This window comes from Physella acuta, unplaced genomic scaffold (assembly GCF_028476545.2).
Source record: "Physella acuta isolate Inbredline_101_S28 unplaced genomic scaffold, ASM2847654v3 ptg000208l, whole genome shotgun sequence".
Taxonomy (NCBI): Eukaryota; Metazoa; Mollusca; class Gastropoda; family Physidae; genus Physella; species Physella acuta.
The window spans coordinates 475,283-501,322 of NW_026731727.1; the positions used below are offsets into that span (position 1 = coordinate 475,283).

At 41.0% G+C, this 26,040-nt stretch overlaps 1 protein-coding gene across 4 annotated transcripts in view; it reads right to left on the reverse strand.

Moving 5' to 3' along the window:
* LOC131937350 (myotubularin-related protein 13) overlaps window positions 1-26,040 on the reverse strand; it is a 70,692-nt gene that overhangs the window by 39,120 nt on the left and 5,532 nt on the right. For 3 of the 4 annotated variants that reach the window (XR_009386215.1, XM_059294696.1, XM_059294694.1), the window contains exons 8-27: window positions 25,850-25,870; window positions 23,013-23,126; window positions 22,087-22,164; window positions 21,554-21,667; window positions 19,641-19,769; window positions 19,021-19,119; window positions 18,573-18,724; window positions 13,978-14,134; window positions 12,776-12,925; window positions 12,580-12,648; window positions 12,084-12,218; window positions 11,874-11,996; window positions 8,693-8,877; window positions 7,536-7,702; window positions 7,253-7,326; window positions 6,936-7,131; window positions 6,343-6,479; window positions 6,064-6,239; window positions 5,795-5,985; window positions 243-435 (exon numbers count right to left, since the gene is read on the reverse strand). Coding sequence is in view for 3 of the 4 variants with exons in the window: in XM_059294696.1 (XP_059150679.1) it covers window positions 243-435; window positions 5,795-5,985; window positions 6,064-6,239; window positions 6,343-6,479; window positions 6,936-7,131; window positions 7,253-7,326; window positions 7,536-7,702; window positions 8,693-8,877; window positions 11,874-11,996; window positions 12,084-12,218; window positions 12,580-12,648; window positions 12,776-12,925; window positions 13,978-14,134; window positions 18,573-18,724; window positions 19,021-19,119; window positions 19,641-19,769; window positions 21,554-21,667; window positions 22,087-22,164; window positions 23,013-23,126; window positions 25,850-25,870 (2,660 nt within the window). In the remaining variant the exon portion in view is untranslated. The remainder of the gene's footprint in view (window positions 1-242; window positions 436-5,794; window positions 5,986-6,063; window positions 6,240-6,342; window positions 6,480-6,935; window positions 7,132-7,252; window positions 7,327-7,535; window positions 7,703-8,692; window positions 8,878-11,873; window positions 11,997-12,083; window positions 12,219-12,579; window positions 12,649-12,775; window positions 12,926-13,977; window positions 14,135-18,572; window positions 18,725-19,020; window positions 19,120-19,640; window positions 19,770-21,553; window positions 21,668-22,086; window positions 22,165-23,012; window positions 23,127-25,849; window positions 25,871-26,040) is intronic. The other variant, XM_059294695.1, reaches the window with a different exon arrangement.

Genomic DNA, 26,040 nt, shown 5'->3' on the forward strand with positions numbered 1-26,040 from the left:
TGACTGTGGAGACTCTAAAAGGCTCGGAGCGTCCACCTTCTAGTCAATGGAAGAAAACAATTACCTTCTAGTCAATAAATAATTAGCATTGACTGTGGAGACTCTAAAAGGCTCGGAGCGTCCACCTTCTAGTCAATGGAAGAAAACAATTACCTTCTAGTCAATAAATAATTAGCATTGACTGTGGAGACTCTAAAAGGCTCGGAGCGTCCACCTTCTAGTCAATGAGAGAGAGCAATTACCTTCTAGTCAATAAATAATTAGCATTGACTGTGGAGACTCTAAAAGGCTCGGAGCGTCCACCTCGCTGACCAGATGTGGCCACACTTCCCAGCCCCAGCCTCTGGTAGTCCTGGTACACGTGGCGCTCCATCAGACGCTCTGTGTTCCTGGGGTCACTGGAGTAGGACTGGAGGAACTCATTCTCATCTATCACTGGAGAGGACAAGAAGGCTGAAATTGGGGAGGCTGAAGAATAGAAAATCTAAATCACATGCTGGGTTATGGCCCTTAGTCCACTTTGTCTTGCATTACAAGAAGCCATGACCAATTCTTTATGCCATACAGTAGAATCAATGTAACATAACAAGAAGCCATAATAAATTCTTTATGCCATACAGTAGAATCAACATAACATTACAAGAAGCCATGATAAATTCTTTATGCCATACAGTAGAATCAACATAACAAGAAGCCATAATAAATTCTTTATGCCATACAGTAGAATCAACATAACATAACAAGAAGCCATGATAAATTCTTTATGCCATACAGTAGAATCAACATAACAAGAAGCCATGATCAATTCTTTATGCCATACAGTAGAATCAACATAACATTACAAGAAGCCATGATAAATTCTTTATGCCATACAGTAGAATCAACATAACAAGAAGCCATGATCAATTCTTTATGACATACAGTAGAATCAACATAACATAACAAGAAGCCATGATCAATTCTTTATGCCATACAGTAGAATCAACGTAACATAACAAGAAGCCATGATCAATTCTTTATGCCATACAGTAGAATCAACATAACAAGAAGCCATGATCAATTCTTTATGCCATACAGTAGAATCAACATAACAAGAAGCCATGATCAATTCTTTATGCCATACAGTAGAATCAACATAACAAGAAGCCATGATCAATTCTTTATGCCATACAGTAGAATCAACATAACATAACAAGAAGCCATGATCAATTCTTTATGCCATACAGTAGAATCAACATAACATTACAAGAAGCCATGATAAATTCTTTATGCCATACAGTATAATCAACGTAACATTACAAGAAGCCATGATCAATTCTTTATGCCATACAGTATAATCAACGTAACATTACAAGAAGCCATGATCAATTCTTTATGCCATACAGTAGAATCAACATAACAAGAAGCCATGATAAATTCTTTATGCCATAAAGTAGAATCAACATAACAAGAAGCCATGATAAATTCTTTATGCCATACAGTAGAATCAACATTACAAGAAGCCATGATCAATTCTTTATGCCATACAGTAGAATCAACATAACAAGAAGCCATGATAAATTCTTTATGCCATAAAGTAGAATCAACATAACAAGAAGCCATGATCAATTCTTTATGCCATACAGTAGAATCAACATTACAAGAAGCCATGATCAATTCTTTATGCCATACAATAGAATCAACGTAACATAACAAGAAGCCATGATCAATTCTTTATGCCATACAGTAGAATCAACATAACAAGAAGCCATGATAAATTCTTTATGCCATACAGTAGAATCAACATAACAAGAAGCCATGATCAATTCTTTATGCCATACAGTAGAATCAACATAACAAGAAGCCATGATCAATTCTTTATGCCATACAGTAGAATCAACATAACATAACAAGAAGCCATGATCAATTCTTTATGCCATACAGTAGAATCAACATAACATTACAAGAAGCCATGATCAATTCTTTATGCCATACAGTATAATCAACGTAACATTACAAGAAGCCATGATCAATTCTTTATGCCATACAGTAGAATCAACATAACAAGAAGCCATGATAAATTCTTTATGCCATAAAGTAGAATCAACATAACAAGAAGCCATGAAAAATTCTTAATGCCATACAGTAGAATCAACATAACATAACAAGAAGCCATGATCAATTCTTTATGACATACAGTAGAATCAACATTACAAGAAGCCATGATCAATTCTTTATGCCATACAGTAGAATCAACATAACATAACAAGAAGCCATGATCAATTCTTTATGCCATACAGTAGAATCAACGTAACATAACAAGAAGCCATGATCAATTCTTTATGCCATACAGTAGAATCAACATAACAAGAAGCCATGATAAATTCTTTATGCCATACAGTAGAATCAACATAACAAGAAGCCATGATCAATTCTTTATGCCATACAGTAGAATCAACATAACAAGAAGCCATGATCAATTCTTTATGCCATACAGTAGAATCAACATAACATAACAAGAAGCCATGATCAATTCTTTATGCCATACAGTAGAATCAACATAACATTACAAGAAGCCATGATCAATTCTTTATGCCATACAGTATAATCAACGTAACATTACAAGAAGCCATGATCAATTCTTTATGCCATACAGTAGAATCAACATAACAAGAAGCCATGATAAATTCTTTATGCCATAAAGTAGAATCAACATAACAAGAAGCCATGATAAATTCTTTATGCCATACAGTAGAATCAACATAACATAACAAGAAGCCATGATCAATTCTTTATGCCATACAGTAGAATCAACATTACAAGAAGCCATGATCAATTCTTTATGCCATACAGTAGAATCAACATAACATAACAAGAAGCCATGATCAATTCTTTATGCCATACAGTAGAATCAACGTAACATAACAAGAAGCCATGATCAATTCTTTATGCCATACAGTAGAATCAACGTAACATAACAAGAAGCCATGATCAATTCTTTATGCCATACAGTAGAATCAACATAACAAGAAGCCATGATCAATTCTTTATGCCATACAGTAGAATCAACATAACATAACAAGAAGCCATGATCAATTCTTTATGCCATACAGTAGAATCAACGTAACATAACAAGAAGCCATGATCAATTCTTTATGCCATACAGTAGAATCAACATTGTGTATTGTGCGGTAAATTTGCACCACCAAGCAACTCTTTATTTTAAGACCTCAGCACCATCAAGCAACTCTTTATTTAGAAGCCCAAAACCAAGTACAACAACAACAAAAAAACACAAGAAATATTCAGAGAAAACAAAACTCACTGTAGATTAAATTGAAGACAAACAGAATGACACAAAACATCAAATACTTGAAAAAATATTTGTCATCTCAGATTAAAAAACAAAATCAACTTAATATAACTACCTGTTGAATGCACTAAAAATAATTTAATAAAGTTAAAAAGCCATGACTAAAAAATATTAGCTTTATTGTCCAATAAGTAACTTATGATTTTAATTAGCTCTAGATCTGCTCGTAGGTGTGAAAAGCAATTTCAGCCCCATAGTAAAAGTGATAGCTACTTGAAAATCTCACATTGGTTACTGAATATAGTAGTCTTTATTGACTAATTTAATATCTAATCAGATAAGAAAATGAGATTCCTTGTGTTGTAATTCTAAACACATTGACCCAAAAATAAAAATCGCTGCGTTAGAACTGTATGAAAGTTGAGTTACCAGATTTGACCCTACCCCACCCAATAATAATATGACCTCACTAAAAGCTTGCAATAAGCGGTCACAAGTCTAACAGGCTGACCTAAATGGGGAATACTCTGAATATCTCTGAGCTCAAAGTTAGCAAACATCAAACATATTCTGTGAGGTCAGCACACGCAATCCCTTGCTCAACAGGGAGATCATGTCAAACATGTTCATCAAAGGTCATCATACGCTAAACATCTGACCTGAGAGGTCAATCATACACTAAACATCTGACCTGAGAGGTCATCATAAACATCTGACCTGAGAGGTCATCATACTGACCACTGACCTGAGAGGTCATCATATGCTAAACTTCTGACCTGAGAGGTCATTATACTGAACACTGACCTGAGAGGTCATCATACACTAAACTTATGACCTGAGAGGTCATCATACTGAACACTGACCTGAGAGGTCATCATACACTAAACATCTGACCTGAGAGGTCATCATACTGAACAATGACCTGAGAGGTCATCATAAACATCTGACCTGAGAGGTCATCATACACTTCTGACCTGAGAGGTCATCATACACTAAACATCTGACCTGAGAGGTCATCATACACTTCTGACCTGAGAGGTCATCATACTGAACACTGACCTGAGAGGTCATCATACTGAGCACTGACCTGAGAGGTCATCATACACTAAACATCTGACCTGAGAGGTCATCATAAACTAAACTTCTGACCTGAGAGGTCATCATACTGAACACTGACCTGAGAGGTCATCATAAACATCTGACCTGAGAGGTCATCATACTGAACACTGACCTGAGAGGTCATCATACTGAACACTGACCTGAGAGGTCATCATACTGAGCACTGACCTGAGAGGTCATCATACACTAAACATCTGACCTGAGAGGTCATCATACACTAAACTTCTGACCTGAGAGGTCATCATACTGAACACTGACCTGAGAGGTCATCATAAACATCTGACCTGAGAGGTCATCATACTGAACACTGACCTGAGAGGTCATCATACTGAACACTGACCTGAGAGGTCATCATAAACATCTGACCTGAGAGATCATCATACTGAACACTGACCTGAGAGGTCATCATACTGAACACTGACCTGAGAGGTCATCATACACTAAACATCTGACCTGAGAGGTCATCATACACTAAACATCTGACCTGAGAGGTCATCATACACTAAACATCTGACCTGAGAGGTCATCATACACTAAACATCTGACCTGAGAGGTCATCATACTGAACACTGACCTGAGAGGTCATCATACTGAACACTGACCTGAGAGGTCATCATACTGAGCACTGACCTGAGAGGTCATCATACACTTAACATCTGACCTGAGAGGTCATCATACACTAAACATCTGACCTGAGAGGTCATCATACTGAGCACTGACCTGAGAGGTCATATGCAAAACTGGTGAGGTTAAAGGTCACGCCGCGCAGCACAGCGAAGGAGAGGGTAGGAAATAGTATTATAGTAGGCTTTACTAAGTTTACGCAGACTCAGGCAACGATAAAAAAAGCCAGAAAAATAAATTTTAGGTCCGTCGGAATTGAATTAAAAAGAAATTCGATTTACGCATGGTTTTCAAGGTTTACCTATAAAATTCAAGGGTTTTTGCTCTTTTTTGGGGAAATTCAAGGGTTTTTCAATGCTTTGAGATGTTTTTTTGAATTCAAGGGTTTTTCGAGGATTCAAGGTCCGCTACGGACCCTGTACACTAAACATCTGACCTGAGAGGTCATCATACACTAAACATCTGACCTGAGAGGTCATCATACTGAACACTGACCTGAGAGGTCATCATACACTAAACTTCTGACCTGAGAGGTCATCATACTGAACACTGACCTGAGAGGTCATCATACTGAACACTGACCTGAGTGGTCATCATACACTAAACTTCTGACCTGAGAGGTCATCATACTGAACACTGACCTGAGAGGTCATCATACACTAAACTTCTGACCTGAGAGGTCATCATACTGAACACTGACCTGAGAGGTCATCATACACTAAACTTCTGACCTGAGAGGTCATCATACTGAACACTGACCTGAGAGGTCATCATACTGCACACTGCTAGCCGTCTCAGATTCGCTGTCGGATGAATGAGGGGAGTGCTGTCCAGCAGGGGGCTTGCGAGCCGAGGGAGGGCTGGTCAGGTTTAACTTGGGTTTGCTGCGAGACTGTTTCTTGAGCCCAGCCTTCCTGGCTGTCTTTAGAAGTGTGCGTTTAGCAAACTGCCTGTGGGAAGATAGCTGATGAAAACCTTGCTCACACTCCAAGAATACAAGAAACTGTCAGCACTATTTCCTACACTACCTGAGAGAGGCATTCTTTTCTTTCCCTTTTTGCATCTGTGCTGAAGCATGTACTGAATGGCCAGTGAAAGCAAAAGTTTGGAAGACAGTTGGTGGGTTACGAACTTTGTTGACAAGCTTGCGGAAAGTCTCAATGTTGTCTGTACCAACTTCCTCATCAAATGCTATCCTCATCAGCTGAAAAATGGAGCATGGCATAGAGGCAGTGTGAGGCCAGTGAAAAATGATGCTGTAGTCCAGTACAACCCAAACAAACATTGCACACATACTAGTGGAGTACCTGGAAAACAGTTGACCTGAGCTGGAGACCTTCTTGAAAGCCTTGGTCCAGGTGGGCCAGGTACAGCTGCACACTGATCCTTTTCTCCTTGGTCAGAGATGAGACGGGGAAGCTTCGGACCACAGGGGTTTCACAGGCTGCAGGGTATACAAGGACACTTTGTTACGGCAACATTCACAGGGCACTTTATTACGTCAACATTGACAGGGCACTTTGTTACATCAACATTGACTGGGCACTTTGTTATGTCAACAATGACAGGGCGCTTTGTTATGTCAACATTGACAGGGCACTTTGTTACATCAACATTGACAGGGCACTTTGTTAAATCAACATTGACAGGGCGCTTTGTTATGTCAACATTGACAGGGCACTTTGTTATGTCAACATTGACAGGGCACTTTGTTACATCAACATTGACTGGGCACTTTGTTATGTCAACATTCACAGGGCACTTTGTTACATCAACATTGACAGGGCACTTTGTTATGTCAACATCGAAGGTCACTTTGTTACGTCAACATTGACAGGGCACTTTGTTACATCAACATTGACAGGGCACACAAGAGCACAAGACCTGCAAGAAGACCTACCTAGTGGATCACAAGGCAAACCTTTGAAGATGATGCGGTAGGTGGTGAGGAAGACAGCCCCTTCAGCGGGCAACAAACTGGGGCCCCCCATGTTGCCCCCAGTTCCCTCCTCCCTACCATCAGGCAGCAAGTAAACCCTCAGACCTTCCATGACAATTTCTTCACATGGCAGCAGGGCTGGGGTCAGGATCTTAGGCTGAAACAGTTTTCATTCACTTTTATAACTTACACAATCAGATACAAATAACAGAAGCTGGGTATCCAGCTCCAGCTTTATACAAGTGGTTAAAGCTTATCCACCATGTCATGGATATTACCTTCTGTATTGGGGGCAGACGTTTACTTTCTCTATTCACAGCCTCCAAGGTTTCTATATGCATGGCAACAACCCCTGGAAAAGATTTTACCATCAGCATAAAGACTACAAGACTAATTGTTTTATAACTGCTGCCTACAAGACTAACCTGAATGTTTTAAACTGCTGCCTACAAGACTAACCTGAATGTTTTAAACTGCTGCCTACAAGACTAACCTGAATGTTTTAAACTGCTGCCTACAAGACTAACCTGAATGTTTTAAACTGCTGCCTACAAGACTAACCTGGAATCATCTGATGAAGGGCTTTAATATGTTCTTGTGTGACCCCACCATCACTGCAAACTTTGTCGACAAAGCGTGAAACAAATTTGGTCACCACGGCAGCAACATCAGTTTGTTCAGTTTCATCAAACCCACTTTCAGCATCAAGGCTGTCACTCTCAGCAACACTAAAACATCAGGAGCTTACATTCAATTTAATATATAAAGTTCAATTCTCTATGTTTGTAATTGCAAACCTAGAATAACAAAGGCATATAAGAATTTATTCTATTATAATTGCCATAGTGTTATAAGTCTAAAGTGCTCATAGTCTAAATTCATGTTTAAAAAAATTAATATTCAAGGTGATGTAAAACAATTTTCATTTTTTACACTTATAATAATAATTGTCGGCATGTTCATTAAACAAAATTGTTAAAAATATCACCCTTCACAAAAATTCTCAATATGTCTGAAAATTGTGATATACTACGGATAAGAGAGGTTACTATAGTCTTTAAGTGAATCCAGGTGTCCTCCGAGGCACCAACAGGGTGCTATTTAGCGCCCTGGGCCTTCCTGAGTTTGCTATGGCGCCTACATTTGTTTAAGTGAGTGTAAAAGACTATGATAAGTTGGGGCACTATAGTCGTTTACTAAGCTGAAACAGGCCGTTCCACCTGCGCCCCAGCATGATGCGATTTGGCCCCCGAACTAGACTGTGAGCACTTTGCGGTTATGTTTGCGTTTCCTTGGTGTTTGGGTTGGGTTTGGATTGGTTTTGTTTGCTTTTTTGCTTGCATTTGTGTTTTTTTTTTTTTGCTTTTTGTTTGCATTTGTGGTTGGGGTTTTGTTTTCATATGTATTTGTGTTTGTGTTATGTTTGCTTGTTTTGTGTTTTGGTTGATTGCGGTTAGGATCAGCAATGCCAGGTATATGCTGATTACTAAACACACAATCATGGTCCTTTTAACAGATAGGTTTTTGACAGAGGCCAGTGCAGGGCCTGGCCGGGACAGCTAGTACTTTATCAGACAATCTTTGTCCATCAACACTAAAAGATCAGGAGCTTAAAAATATACATAAAGACTACTTGGCCAACCAAATACAGAGCTGACAAGCACTGACCAACACAACACCAATGTTGGCCAGCTGACCAGCAGTGAGTCTGTAGTTACCTGGGTGTGACAGTGCTGCTGTTCTCCTCTATGGCCATGGTCTTCATGGTCCGGGAGGCGTCCAGTGGCACCCTCAGGTACACCATGCGGTAGGCAAAGTGGATGGCCTGGCTGTACACTGTGGACTCTTCATTGTTGATCATCTCTTGCTGTTGTTCTGTGCTCTTGGTGGGCCACACCCTCATCTGTCAGACCAATCAAACATTTTTACAGTAGGCCACACCCTCATCTGTCAGACCAATCAAACATTTTACAGTGGGCCACACCCTCATCTGTCAGACCAATCAAACATTTTACAGTAGGCCACACCCTCATGTCAGACCAATCAAACATTTTACAGCAGGCCACACCCTCATCTGTCAGACCAATCAAACATTTTACAGTGGGCCACACCCTCATCTGTCAGACCAATCAAACTTTTTTACAGTAGGCCACACCCTCATCTGTCAGACCAATCAAACATTTTACAGCAGGCCACACCCTCATCTGTCAGACCAATCAAACATTTTTACAGTAGGCCACACCCTCATCTATCAGACCAATCAAACATTTTTAGTGGGCCACACCCTCATGTCAGACCAATCAAACATTTTACAGTTAGCCACACCCTCATCTGTCAGACCAATCAAACATTTTTACAGTGGGCCACACCCTCATGTCAGACCAATCAAACATTTTACAGCAGGCCACACCCTCATCTGTCAGACCAATCAAACATTTTTACAGTAGGCCACACCCTCATGTCAGACCAATCAAACATTTTTACAGTAGGCCACACCCTCATCTGTCAGACCAATCTAACATTTTACAGTAGGCCACACCCTCATCTGTCAGACCAATCAAACATTTTTACAGTGGGCCACACCCTCATCTGTCAGACTAATCAAACATTTTAAAGTAGGCCACACCCTCATGTCAGACCAATCAAACATTTTACAGTGGGCCACACCCTTATGTCAGACCAATCAAACATTTTTACAGTGGGCCACACCCACATCTGTCAGACCAATCAAACATTTTACAGTAGGCCACACCCTCATCTGTCAGACCAATCAAACATTTTACAGTGGGCCACACCCTCATCTGTCAGACCAATCAAACATTTTTACAGTGGGCCACACCCACATCTGTCAGACCAATCAAACATTTTACAGTGGGCCACACCCTCATCTGTCAGACCAATCAAACATTTTACAGTAGGCCACACCCTCATCTGTCAGACCAATCAAACATTTTTACAGTAGGCCACACCCTCATCTGTCAGACCAATCAAACATTTTACAGTAGGCCACACCCTCATCTGTCAGACCAATCAAACATTTTACAGTGGGCCACACCCTCATGTCAGACCAATCAAACATTTTTACAGTAGGCCACACCCTCATGTCAGACCAATCAAACATTTTTACAGTAGGCCACACCCTCATGTCAGACCAATCAAACATTTTTACAGTAGGCCACACCCTCATCTGTCAGACCAATCAAACATTTTACAGTGGGCCACACCCTCATCTGTCAGACCAATCAAACATTTTACAGTAGGCCACACCCTCATGTCAGACCAATCAAACATTTTTACAGTAGGCCACACCCTCATCTGTCAGACCAATCTAACATTTTACAGCAGGCCACACCCTCATCTGTCAGACCAATCAAACATTTTACAGCAGGCCACACCCTCATGTCAGACCAATCAAACATTTTACAGTAGGCCACACCCTCATGTCAGACCAATCAAACTTTTTTACAGTAGGCCACACCCTCATGTCAGACCAATCAAACATTTTACAGTATGCCACACCCTCATCTGTCAGACCAATCAAACATTTTTACAGTAGGCCACACCCTCATGTCAGACCAATCAAACATTTTTACAGTAGGCCACACCCTCATGTCAGACCAATCAAACATTTTTACAGTAGGCCACACCCTCATCTGTCAGACCAATCAAACATTTTACAGTAGGCCACACCCTCATCTGTCAGACCAATCAAACATTTTACAGTAGGCCACACCCTCATCTTCCAGATGAATCAAACATTTTACAGTAGGCCACACCCTCATGTCAGACCAATCAAACATTTTACAGTAGGCCACACCCTCATGTCAGACCAATCAAACATTTTTACAGTAGGCCACACCCTCATGTCAGACCAATCAAACATTTTTACAGTAGGCCACACCCTCATGTCAGACCAATCAAACAATTTTACAGTAGGCCACACCCTCATCTGTCAGACCAATCAAACATTTTACAGTAGGCCACACCCTCATCTGTCAGACCAATCAAACATTTTACAGTAGGCCACACCCTCATCTGTCAGACCAATCAAACATTTTACAGTAGGCCACACCCTCATGTCAGACCAATCAAACATTTTACAGTAGGCCACACCCTCATCTGTCAGACCAATCAAACATTTTACAGTAGGCCACACCCTCATGTCAGACCAATCAAACATTTTACAGTGGGCCACACCCTCATCTGTCAGACCAATCAAACATTTTTACAGTAGGCCACACCCTCATGTCAGACCAATCAAACATTTTTACAGTAGGCCACACCCTCATCTGTCAGACCAATCAAACATTTTACAGCAGGCCACACCCTCATGTCAGACCAATCAAACATTTTTACAGTAGGCCACACCCTCATGTCAGACCAATCAAACATTTTACAGTGGGCCACACCCTCATCTGTCAGACCAATCAAACATTTTACAGTGGGCCACACCCTCATCTGTCAGACCAAACATTTTACAGTGGGCCACACCCTCATCTGTCAGACCAAACATTTTACAGTGTGCCACACCCTCATCTGTCAGACCAATCAAACATTTTACAGTGGGCCACACCCTCATCTGTCAGACCAATCAAACATTTTACAGTGGGCCACACCCTCATGTCAGACCAAGCAAACATTTTACAGTGGGCCACACCCTCATGTCAGACCAATCAAACATTTTACAGTGGGCCACACCCTCATCTGTCAGACCAATCAAACATTTTACAGTGGGCCACACCCTCATCTGTCAGACCAAACATTTTACAGTGTGCCACACCCTCATCTGTCAGACCAAACATTTTACAGTAGGCCACACCCTCATGTGTCAGATGAATCAATTCCCAGGTCAACTAACTGACCTATCCCTTGCGTCACTTAAAAGAAAAAAAAGTTGACCTGCTCTGCTGTAATCTCCAATGGTCCAATGCGCCTTGGCTTGAGTGTCTGGTCAAAGCTGTCCTTGAACTGGTCATCACTGCTGTCAGTAGACTTGGTCATCAGCAGCATGTGTTCTTCATACTGTAGGCATAAGGTCAAAGGTCATGTTACATTCATTAACTGGGGGTCAGAGGTCACACTAAAACAGTGCAGTAAGTTATGTTTGACCTGTGGCAGGTACAACTGTCTGATCTGATGCTGGACGTCCTGGTAGAAAGACTGTTCCCAGAACTGTAGGCTGCTCCACACAGCATGCTCTTGGGTCAGGGTGTAGGCAAACTGTAGGACCCCAGTACACAGTTTCTGGTGGGGCAATTAATAGAGGAAAATTGTAAGACACAGTTTCTGGTGGGGCAATCAATAGAGGAAAATTGTAAGACACAGTTTCTGGTGGGGCAATTAATAGAGGAAAATTGTAAGACACAGTTTCTGGTGAGGCAATTAATAGAGGAAAATTGTAAGACACAGTTTCTGGTGGGGCAATCAATAGAGGAAAATTGTAAGACACAGTTTCTGGTGGGGCAATCAATAGAGGAAAATTGTAAGATCTCGTTCATAAAAACAAATGTGTGAATGATGATAAAAACAAATGTGTGAATGATGATAAAAACAAACATGTCAATGATGATAAAAACAAAACAAAAAAAACATGCAAATTTCTTACTCTACAAAAAGCTGTTGCTAATGGCAAGATGGCAGCTGCAATACCATTTTCATCCAAACTTGATTCATTCTGAAAATTCAAAACAATAATTAGTTGTCATGCAGTATGCTTTTTATCCAAATTAACTTATTTGGCAGATGAAAACTATCTGATGTAAATCTACGACCATGACTTTGGTCCCAACTGGGAGACTTACAGACAGGGCACAGTTGAGCAGCTTGACCACCAGGTCAAACTGCTGATGTTCTAGCATAGCTCGGTTGCTGCGCACGTGATCCCCCAGTTCTTGGACCAGAGCCAGCCTGGCAGCTTTTGACTTCAAGGCCCTCAAAACTGCTGGAAAAATCTACAAGAGATATTCGTACAATTGAAATATCACACTGCTTAGTGAATACAAAACTGCTGGAAAAATCTACAAGAGATATTCGTACAATTGAAATATCACACTGCTTAGTGAATACAAAACTGCTGGAAAAATCTACAAGAGATATTCGTACAATTGAAATATCACACTGCTTAGTGAATACAAAACTGCTGGAAAAATTAACAAGAGATAATCGTACAATTGAAATATCACACTGCTTAGTGAATACAAAACTGCTGGAAAAATTAACAAGAGATAATCGTACAATTGAAATATCACACTGCTTAGTGAATACAAAACTGCTGGAAAAATTAACAAGAGATAATCGTACAATTGAAATATCACACTGCTTAGTGAATACAAAACTGCTGGAAAAATTAACAAGAGATATTCGTACAATTGAAATATCACACTGCTTAGTGAATACAAAACTGCTGGAAAAATTAACAAGAGATAATCGTACAATTGAAATATCACACTGCTTAGTGAATACAAAACTGCTGGAAAAATTAACAAGAGATATTCGTACAATTGAAATATCACACTGCTTAGTGAATACAAAACTGCTGGAAAAATTAACAAGAGATAATCGTACAATTGAAATATCACACTGCTTAGTGAATACAAAACTGCTGGAAAAATCTACAAGAGATATTCGTACAATTGAAATATCACACTGCTTAGTGAATACAAAACTGCTGGAAAAATCTACAAGAGATATTAGTACAATTGAAATATCACACTGCTTAGTGAATACAAAACTGCTGGAGAAATCTACAAGAGATATTCGTACAATTGAAATATCACACTGCTTAATGAATACAAAACTGCTGGAAAAATCTACAAGAGATATTCATACAATTGAAATATCACACTGCTTAGTGAATGCAAAACTGCTGGAAAAATTTACAAGAAATATTCGTGAATGCAAAATGTATGTTTATAAACACTTTGATAACTTTTGAAAGGAACAAGTTCACTTAATGACTTTAAACAATCTAGCCCAAAAATCTTAAAGAAACTTGTAATCTTACAATTTTAGCATCCGAGATTTTGTTCTCAAAAATAAAGTTGACACAGTTCTTGAGGACCTCCAGCCTCCTGGCGTTGTTCTCTAAAGTTCTCTGTTGTCTGCTGCTAGTAGATCCCATGGGCACAATCCTTGTCTGCAGGGAGCGCACATTACTCAGTCTGGGGAACAAGTTCAATTCTCAAATAGAACCAGCAAGTGGTGCACATTACTCAGTCTGAGGAACAAGTTCAATTCTCAAATAGAACCAGCAAGTGGTGCACATTACAGCAAGTGGTGCACATTACTCAGTCTGAGGAACAAGTTCAATTCTCAAATAGAACCAGCAAGTGGTGCACATTACAGCAAGTGGTGCACATTACTCAGTCTGAGGAACAAGTTCAATTCTCAAATAGAACCAGCAAGTGGTGCACATTACTCAGTCTGGGGAACAAGTTCAATTCTCAAATAGAACCAGCAAGTGGTGCACATTACTCAGTCTGAGGAACAAGTTCAATTCTCAAATAGAATCAGCAAGTGGTGCACATTACTCAGTCTGTGGAACAAGTTCAATTCTCAAATAGAATCAGCAAGTGGTGCACATTACAGCAAGTGGTGCACATTACTCAGTCTGAGGAACAAGTTCAATTCTCAAATAGAACCAGCAAGTGGTGCACATTACTCAGTCTGGGGAACAAGTTCAATTCTCAAATAGAACCAGCAAGTGGTGCACATTACTCAGTCTGAGGAACAAGTTCAATTCTCAAATAGAATCAGCAAGTGGCGCACATTACTCAGTCTGTGGAACAAGTTCAATTCTCAAATAGAATCAGCAAGTGGTGCACATTACAGCAAGTGGTGCACATTACTCAGTCTGAGGAACAAGTTCAATTCTCAAATAGAACCAGCAAGTGGTGCACATTACTCAGTCTGTGGAACAAGTTCAATTCTCAAATAGAACCAGCAAGTGGTGCACATTACAGCAAGTGGTGCACATTACTCAGTCTGAGGAACAAGTTCAATTCTCAAATAGAATCAGAAAGTAGTGCACATTACTCAGTCTGAGGAACAAGTTCAATTCTCAAATAGAACCAGCAAGAGGTGCACATTACAGCAAGTGGTGCACATTACTCAGTCTGAGGAACAAGTTCAATTCTCAAATAGAACCAGCAAGTGGTGCACATTACAGCAAGTGGTGCACATTACTCAGTCTGAGGAACAAGTTCAATTCTCAAATAGAACCAGCAAGTGGTGCACATTACAGCAAGTGGTGCACATTACTCAGTCTGAGGAACAAGTTCAATTCTCAAATAGAACCAGCAAGTGGTGCACATTACAGCAAGTGGTGCACATTACTCAGTCTGTGGAACAAGTTCAATTCTCAAATAGAATCAGCAAGTGGTGCACATTACAGCAAGTGGTGCACATTACAGCAAGTGGTGCACATTACTCAGTCTGAGGAACAAGTTCAATTCTCAAATAGAACCAGCAAGTGGCGCACATTACAGCAAGTGGTGCACATTACTCAGTCTGAGGAACAAGTTCAATTCTCAAATAGAACCAGCAAGTGGTGCACATTACTCAGTCTGAGGATCAAGTTCAATTCTCAAATAGAACCAGCAAGTGGTGCACATTACTCAGTCTGAGGAACAAGTTCAATTCTCAAATAGAATCAGCAAGTGGTGCACATTACAGCAAGTGGTGCACATTACTCAGTCTGAGGAACAAGTTCAATTCTCAAATAGAACCAGCAAGTGGTGCACATTACAGCAAGTGGTGCACATTACTCAGTCTGAGGAACAAGTTCAATTCTCAAATAGAACCAGCAAGTGGTGCACATTACTCAGTCTGGGGAACAAGTTCAATTCTCAAATAGAACCAGCAAGTGGTGCACATTACTCAGTCTGGGGAACAAGTTCAATTCTCAAATAGAACCAGCAAGTGGTGCACATTACTCAGTCTGAGGAACAAGTTCAATTCTCAAATAGAATCAGCAAGTGGTGCACATTACTCAGTCTGTGGAAAAAGTTCAATTCTCAAATAGAATCAGCAAGTGGTGCACATTACAGCAAGTGGTGCACATTACTCAGTCTGAGGAACAAGTTCAATTCTCAAATAGAACCAGCAAGTGGTGCACATTACTCAGTCTGGGGAACAAGTTCAATTCTCAAATAGAACCAGCAAGTGGTGCACATTACTCAGTCTGAGGAACAAGTTCAATTCTCAAATAGAATCAGCAAGTGGCGCACATTACTCAGTCTGTGGAACAAGTTCAATTCTCAAATAGAATCAGCAAGTGGTGCACATTACAGCAAGTGGTGCACATTACTCAGTCTGAGGAACAAGTTCAATTCTCAAATAGAACCAGCAAGTGGTGCACATTACTCAGTCTGTGGAACAAGTTCAATTCTCAAATAGAACCAGCAAGTGGTGCACATTACAGCAAGTGGTGCACATTACTCAGTCTGAGGAACAAGTTCAATTCTCAAATAGAATCAGAAAGTAGTGCACATTACTCAGTCTGAGGAACAAGTTCAATTCTCAAATAGAACCAGCAAGAGGTGCACATTACAGCAAGTGGTGCACATTACTCAGTCTGAGGAACAAGTTCAATTCTCAAATAGAACCAGCAAGTGGTGCACATTACAGCAAGTGGTGCACATTACTCAGTCTGAGGAACAAGTTCAATTCTCAAATAGAACCAGCAAGTGGTGCACATTACAGCAAGTGGTGCACATTACTCAGTCTGAGGAACAAGTTCAATTCTCAAATAGAACCAGCAAGTGGTGCACATTACAGCAAGTGGTGCACATTACTCAGTCTGTGGAACAAGTTCAATTCTCAAATAGAATCAGCAAGTGGTGCACATTACAGCAAGTGGTGCACATTACAGCAAGTGGTGCACATTACTCAGTCTGAGGAACAAGTTCAATTCTCAAATAGAACCAGCAAGTGGCGCACATTACAGCAAGTGGTGCACATTACTCAGTCTGAGGAACAAGTTCAATTCTCAAATAGAACCAGCAAGTGGTGCACATTACTCAGTCTGAGGATCAAGTTCAATTCTCAAATAGAATCAGCAAGTGGTGCACATTACAGCAAGTGGTGCACATTACTCAGTCTGAGGAACAAGTTCAATTCTCAAATAGAATCAGCAAGTGGTGCACATTACAGCAAGTGGTGCACATTACTCAGTCTGAGGAACAAGTTCAATTCTCAAATAGAATCAGCAAGTGGTGCACATTACTCAGTCTGAGGAACAAGTTCAATTCTCAAATAGAATCAGCAAGTGGTGCACATTACAGCAAGTGGTGCACATTACTCAGTCTGAGGAACAAGTTCAATTCTCAAATAGAACCAGCAAGTGGTGCACATTACTCAGTCTGAGGATCAAGTTCAATTCTCAAATAGAATCAGCAAGTGGTGCACATTACAGCAAGTGGTGCACATTACTCAGTCTGCGGAACAAGTTCAATTCTCAAATAGAACCAGCAAGTGGTGCACATTACTCAGTCTGAGGAACAAGTTCAATTCTCAAATAGAACCAGCAAGTGGTGCACATTACTCAGTCTGAGGATCAAGTTCAATTCTCAAATAGAATCAGCAAGTGGTGCACATTACAGCAAGTGGTGCACATTACTCAGTCTGAGGAACAAGTTCAATTCTCAAATAGAATCAGAAAGTGGTGCTGATAGTAACTTGTTTAAAGCTTCTGTAAACCTTTGTCTCTGACGGCCAAACCCAACAAATTATATACAAGGCAAACAACCGCACCACTGGCCATTTTTAAACATTCAGCCTTTAGCTTGTATGCAATTGTCCTACCATTTGTCTGCTGACCAGTGGACTTATGGTCTGCTAACCAGTGGTCCTTCTGTGTCTTCTGACAGTGGACTTATGGTCTGTTGACCAGTGGACTTATGGTCTGCTGACCAGTGGACTTATGGTCTGCTAACCAGTGGACTTATGGTCAGCTGACCAGTGGACTTATGGTCTGCTGACCAGTGGAATTATGGTCTGCTGACCAGTGGACTTATGGTCTGCTGACCAGTGGACTTATGGTCTGCTGACCAGTGGACTTATGGTCTGCTGACCAGTGAAATTATGGTCTGCTGACCAGTGGACATGGTCTGCTGACCAGTGGAATTATGGTCTGCTGACCAGTGGACTTATGGTCTGCTGACCAGTGGACTTATGGTCTGCTGACCAGTGAAATTATGGTCTGCTGACCAGTGGACATGGTCTGCTGACCAGTGGAATTATGGTCTGCTGACCAGTGGACTTATGGTCTGCTGACCAGTGGACTTATGGTCTGCTGACCAGTGGACTTATGGTCTGCTGACCAGTGGACTTATGGTCTGCTGACCAGTGGACTTATGGTCTGCTGACCAGTGGACTTATGGTCTGCTGACCAGTGGATTTATGGTCTACTAACCAGTGGACTTATGGTCTGCTGACCAGTGGACTTATGGTCTGCTGACCAGTGGACTTATGGTCTACTAACCAGTGTACTTATGGTCTGCTGACCAGTGGACTTATGGTCTGCTGACCAGTGGACTTATTGTGTGCTGACCAGTGGTGACCAGTTGTCCTAGTATTTGTGAGTGCACTAAATCTTACTTCTTGTGGTTATTGCTCTCCAAACCCTCGTCTATGATACTCTGTATAAGCTTGCCATCTAGATGGGGAAATGGAGGCTGGTGGATTCTTGCATAAGCTCCTTCTGCTGGCTTTGGCACTTTTGGCACGTAAGCTTGTTGGTTTGGACATTCCTAAACAAACAACACAACTTCAGCGCAACTGCTAGATCAGCATTAGTGATGAGATGCTTAATTAGACAAAATACTTGTCAAAGATAAAATATTGTTTCTCTGTTGTCAGTAAAGGGTCAAGTAAAAAGAGAAATAGTTGCTGTAATTAGAGCAGAAAGATTTCTAGGTGAGAAAAGATGTCTCAGTGGTCAGTGAAGGGTCAAGTAAAAAGAGAAATAGTTGCTGTAATTAGAGCAGAAAGATTTCTAGGTGAGAAAAGATGTCTCAGTAGTCAGTGAAGGGTCAAGTAAAATTACATTGATGAAAATGTGATGAGCCAGTTCCTTGATGTTCTCCATCATCCTCTGTGGGTCGTTGTGTTCCTCCTGTAGCTGGTCTTGTATGCTGGCAACAACCTGGGGATGTAGGGGTAACTAGTTGGCAGGTAGGGGTAACTTGTTGGCAGGTAGGGGTAACTTGTTGGCAGGTAGGGGTAACTTGTTGGCAGGTAGGGGTAACTTGTTGGCAGGTAGGGGTAACTTGTTGGCAGGTAGGGGTAACTTGTTGGCAGGTAGGGGTAACTTGTTGGCAGGTAGGGGTAACTTGTTGGCAGGTAGGGGTAACTTGTTGGCAGGTAGGGGTAACTTGTTGGCAGGTAGGGGTAACTTGTTGGCAGGTAGGGGTAACTTGTTGGCAGGTAGGGGTAACTTGTTGGCAGGTAGGGGTAACTTGTTGGCAGGTAGGGGTAACTTGTTGGCAGGTAGGGGTAACTTGGTAGGGGGAAACAAAGATGGTGTGTGTGAAACAAAGAATGTGTGTGTGAAACAAAGATGGTGTGTGTGAAACAAAGAATGTGTGTGAAACAAAGATGGTGTGTGTGAAACAAAGATGGTGTGTGTGAAACAAAGATGGTGTGTGTGAAAAACAAAGATCTTACCTCATCAAAGATGTCACAGACCCTGTAGGGAGGGCCTCGTTCAGACACAAAGCTGTTGAAGGCCATCCCATTGATCACCTTGCCAAGAAACTCCTCCTCCACCATGCCACGCTGACCCAGGAAATGGGACTAGAAGACAAATGGACATTGGTTTTACTACACGGAGTGGACCATGTCTATAGACATGCCACGCTGACCCAGGAAATGGGACTAGAAGACAAATGGACATTGGTTTTACTACACGGAGTGGATCAAGTCTATAGACATGCCACGCTGACCCAGGAAATGGGACTAGAAAACAAATGGACATTGGTTTTACTACACGGAGTGGATCAAGTCTATAGACATGCCACGCTGACCCAGGAAATGGGACTAGAAGACAAATGGACATTGGTTTTACTACACGGAGTGGATCAAGTCTATAGACATGCCACGCTGACCCAGGAAATGGGACTAGAAAACAAATGGACATTGGTTTTACTACACGGAGTGGATCAAGTCTATAGACATGCCACGCTGACCCAGGAAATGGGACTAGAAGACAAATGGACATTGGTTTTACTACACGGAGTGGATCAAGTCTATAGACATGCCACGCTGACCCAGGAAATGGGACTAGAAGACAAATGGACATTGGTTTTACTACACGGAGTGGACCAGGTCTATAGACATGCCACGCTGACCCAGGAAATGGGACTAGAAGACAAATGGACCAAGTCTATAGACATGCCACGTGACCCAGGAAATGGGACTAGAAGACAAATGGACATTGGTTTTACTACACGGAGTGGATCAAGTCTATAGACATGCCACGACCCAGGAAATGGGACTAGAAGACAAATGGACATTGGTTTTACTACACGGAGTGGATCAAGTCTATAGACATGCCACGCTGACCCAGGAAATGGGACTAGAAGACAAATGGACATTGGTTTTACTACACGGAGTGGACCAGGTCTATAGACATGCCACGCTGACCCAGGAAATGGGACTAGAAGACAAATGGACCAAGTCTATAGACATGCCACGCTGACCCAGGAAATGGGACTAGAAGACAAATGGACATTGGTTTTACTACACGGAGTGGACCAGGTCTATAGACATGCCACGCTGACCCAGGAAATGGGACTAGAAGACAAATGGACATTGGTTTTACTACACGGAGTGGACCAAGTCTATAGACATGCCACGCTGACCCAGGAAATGGGACTAGAAGACAAATGGACATTGGTTTTACTACACGGAGTGGATCAAGTCTATAGACATGCCACGCTGACCCAGGAAATGGGACTAGAAGACAAATGGACCAAGTCTATAGACATGCCACGCTGACCCAGGAAATGGGACTAGAAGACAAATGGACATTGGTTTTACTACACGGAGTGGATCAAGTCTATAGACATGCCACGCTGACCCAGGAAATGGGACTAGAAGACAAATGGACATTGGTTTTACTACACGGAGTGGACCAAGTCTATAGACATGCCACGCTGACCCAGGAAATGGGACTAGAAGACAAATGGACATTGGTTTTACTACACGGAGTGGATCAAGTCTATAGACATGCCACGCTGACCCAGGAAATGGGACTAGAAGACAAATGGACATTGGTTTTACTACACGGAGTGGACCAAGTCTATAGACATGCCACGCTGACCCAGGAAATGGGACTAGAAGACAAATGGACATTGGTTTTACTACACGGAGTGGATCAAGTCTATAGACATGCCACGCTGACCCAGGAAATGGGACTAGAAGACAAATGGACCAAGTCTATAGACATGCCACGCTGACCCAGGAAATGGGACTAGAAGACAAATGGACATTGGTTTTACTACACGGAGTGGACCAAGTCTATAGACATGCAGCACACAGTAGTGTACCAGCAACAGCTGACAGCACACACAGCTTACCTTGTGGAAGGTGATGAATGGTGTGGGGTGTATCCTGACAACAGCGAGGCTGGAGCGATACCCAGAAAAAAGTTCAGCAAACAGTCGAATGAACACAGCCCGCAACTCTTTGTCCTGAAACAAGTCAAATGCTGAAACCTCTCATAGTTAACTTTTTTTCTAAGACTGACAACTAAAATACTTGACTGTTCTAACCCTTACAGCTTAAATAGGTTTCAATTCCAGGGCAAAGATGACAGGTTCTAATGACATGAGTTTTGGCATGGGTTTCCCTTGATCTACTGTTTAAAACTCTTGCCTAGGTAATGATGATAAGACCAGGCCTAGTTTTTAGTTTATTTACAAGATTCTGTGGTCATTGAAACAAGATCTACTTTATTAATTTGATCAGAAAATTCTACAACAATAATGCTGATGCTAAGTGTTTGCTGTACATAACCAAATGTAGTTTTCAACTTTTAAACAATAATCAAGTACAAATCCAATGCCATACCTCTATTTAGAGTAGCCCAACACTATGCTTAGAAACTCACCTTCTGCACCAAAGGTGAACATTTTTTAGGGGAGGGAGAGAATGCATAGTCAGCAGAAATCAACTCAGGATTCAGGATCTAGAATAAAAAGATCATTTCATGTCTTCTACCATTACATACTACATGTCAATAGAATGTGGTGGCCCTACAAATGTCAATAGAATGGGGTGGCCCTACAAATGTCAATAGAATGTGGTGGCCCTACAAATGTCAATAGAATGGGGTGGCCCTACAAATGTCAATAGAATGTGGTGGCCCTACAAATGTCAATAGAATGTGGTGGCCCTACAAATGTCAATAGAATGTGGTGGACCTACAAATGTCAATAGAATGTGATGGATCTATAAATGTCAATAAATGTGATGGATCTATAAATGTCAATAAATGTGATGGATCTATAAATGTCAATAGAATGGGGTGGCCCTACAAATGTCAATAGAATGTGGTGGCCCTACAAATGTCAATAGAATGTGGTGGCCCTACAAATGTCAATAGAATGGGGTGGCCCTACAAATGTCAATAGAATGGGGTGGCCCTACAAATGTCAATAGAATGGGGTGGCCCTACAAATGTCAATAAATGTGATGGATCTATAAATGTCAATAAATGTGATGGATCTATAAATGTCAATAAATGTGATGGAACTATAAATGTCAATAGAATGGGGTGGCCCTACAAATGTCAATAAATGTGATGGATCTATAAATGTCAATAAATGTGATGGATCTATAAATGTCAATAAATGTGATGGAACTATAAATGTCAATAGAATGGGGTGGCCCTACAAATGTCAATAGAATGTGGTGGCCCTACAAATGTCAGTAAATGTGATGGATCTATAAATGTCAATAAATGTGATGGATCTATAAATGTCAATAAATGTGATGGATCTATAAATGTCAATAAAATGTGATGCAACTACTGACCAAATTTAAGGCTTGTTTTGCGCCAACAAGGATGTCCTCAGGGAGTGATGGTACACTGACACACTCTGGAATGCGGACGCTGCCTCCATCTAAATCTACAATGATCACATCTAACTGTGCAAGGAGAAACATTGCAGAATTAGTTTTTTAAACTTAATTCATTCTGCGAGACAGCAATTCTATCGATCTGACAACAGCTAATGCATTTAAATAGAAATGCTGCATTGAGATTATATTTACCCTAAATTTCTACAACGTATAGAAATTAAAATTTTTTGTATTTAATTTAAACAATTAAAATAGCACATTAATGTAATAACATGGTGGAGCAGGGGGGGGGGGTGTAGGAAGGGTTTTGTGACAACATGAATGACATTTAAGATGCTTGGCAAGCTTTTTATGGTAGCCTGTGTGGGGGAACAATCTTATCTAATGTGGGGGAACAATCTTGTCTGATGTGGGGGAACAATCTTGTCTAATGTGGGGGAACAATCTTGTCTAATGTGGGGGAACAATCTTGTTTGATGTGGCTTGTGTGGGGGAACAATCTTGTCTGATGTGGGGGAACAATCTTGTCTGATGTGGGGGAACAATCTTGTCTGATGTGGGGGAACAATCTTGTCTAATGTGGGGGAACAATGTTGTCTGATGTCGCTTGTGTGGGGGAACAATCTTGTCTGATGTGGGGGAACAATCTTGTCTAATGTGGGGGAACAATCTTGTCTAATGTGGGGGAACAATCTTGTCTGATGTGGGGGAACAATCTTGTCTAATGTGGCCTGTGTGGGGGAACAATCTTGTCTGATGTGGCCTGTGTGGGGGAACAGTCTTGTCTAATGTGGCCTGTGTGGGGGAACAATCTTGTCTGATGTGGGGGAACAATCTTGTCTAATGTGGCCTGTGTGGGGGAACAATCTTGTCTAATGTGGCCTGTGTGGGGGAACAATCTTGTCTGATGTGGGGGAACAATCTTGTCTAATGTGGGGGAACAATCTTGTCTGATGTGGCCTGTGTGGGGGAACAATCTTGTCTAATGTGGCCTGTGTGGGGGAACAATCTTGTCTGATGTGGCCTGTGTGGGGGAACAATCTTGTCTGATGTGGCCTGTGTGGGGGAACAATCTTGTCTAATGTGGGGGAACAATCTTGTCTGATGTGGCCTGTGTGGGGGAACAATCTTGTCTGATGTGGCCTGTGTGGGGGAACAATCTTGTCTAATGTGGGGGAACAATCTTGTCTGATGTGGCCTGTGTGGGGGAACAATCTTGTCTAATGTGGGGGAACAATCTTGTCTAATGTGGGGGAACAATCTTGTCTGATGTGGCCTGTGTGGGGGAACAATCTTGTCTGATGTGGCCTGTGTGGGGGAACAATCTTGTCTGATGTGGCCTGTGTGGGGGAACAATCTTGTCTAATGTGGGGGAACAATCTTGTCTGATGTGGCCTGTGTGGGGGAACAATCTTGTCTGATGTGGCCTGTGTGGGGGAACAATCTTGTCTGATGTGGCCTGTGTGGGGGAACAATCTTTAACTAGGTAACTGGTCATGCTGGTGTTTAGGGGGGGGGGGGGGGCTTTATAAGTATATTGTGTTGTGTAGAGTGGTATTGGTGTGTAGGTTAATGCATAAGTTTTATTTCTAATTTTTAAAGCAACAACAGCAGCGCAAACAGATAGCATGGAAAAGCTTATGAAGTAGGTCATCTTAAAAGGAAAGTAGGTCATTCAACGCACAGCCGCTGAACCTGATTGGATTTCTGTCTCATAATAATAGTAGAAACCATTTCAGACATGCCTACCCCTGGCAACCTAAAGTAGGAACAGTCATACCAAGAAAGAGCAATTTGAAACCAAAAAGAGGAACATACACGCTGATGCTAAGCCAAAAATAAATAATTAAAATAAGTCTTGTGACATTATGCACAGTATATGTTTAGTAGGTCTATAGTTTTATATAGCTAGTCTCTAACAACATCTAAATACTGCTTAAAGTCAGCTTACATTTTTTAAAAATATAGGCTAACCAGCAACCTGAGACACCCCCCCCCTTTCCCCATTAAAACCTGAACTTTACACTAAAACATAGCATTACTGATTTGAGTTAACAGTAGTCAATGCTATTTGATATGTACAAGGCCATATGAACAACAATTACTGCAGTGCATGTAATTGTTATGAGTAAGGGCCTACCTAGTTAGATAAATACTAAATTAAATCGGCCTAAATGATCTAGATTCTAGATCTAGAAATTAGTTCGTTAGACATGATTTTATGGTATTTTACTCCATACATTTTATTTAATGCATAATTTAAATCTACAAATGCCAAAAGTAACATTTATTTCTGAATGCTTCAAAAATATTGCATTCATTTTTAAAGACTCCTAATCTGAGCTCTCATTTGCTAACTGTTCCACATTATCTATTCTACATTCATATTGTAAGTAAACAAGGAAACCTGGCAAAGGGCAATAATCGCTTTTCCCTGAACTTGCTTTTTCAATTTGATTTATTATTTTTTAGAATAATTCTATATGTTCACTTATTGAAAAAGCTGAACAAAATTCAACTAAAATGAAATGGCGTAATGGGACACAATTTTTTGTAAAAAAAAAAAAAGCGGAACGATTCCGCTTTTGGCGGGACGGAAGGCATGTCTGCTATTTCTTTAATTACAATTTCTTAAGCTAACTACCAATCAAAGTCAATAAAAATATGGTTTATAATATTTTACAAATGTAAATGTTATCTTTAAGCTAGGTAAAAATCTTGTAATAAAAAAATCAATTATGTTGCTGTGACAATAAGAAAACACAAGGCAGCCTAATGTTGACACTTACCAACTCAGATCTTTTACTCATCTTAGAGAAGGCAAAAAGTTGACAAAAAAAAGTCAGACAATTGACCAGGGAGAAAATGTAAGTAATGTCATATTTTTATAGCCAAACTGTTCTGGGCACAGATACAATGGGCAAGTGGTATTTAATACTTGGGCTCTAGGGATGGTCTTATGATACAATGGGCAAGTGGT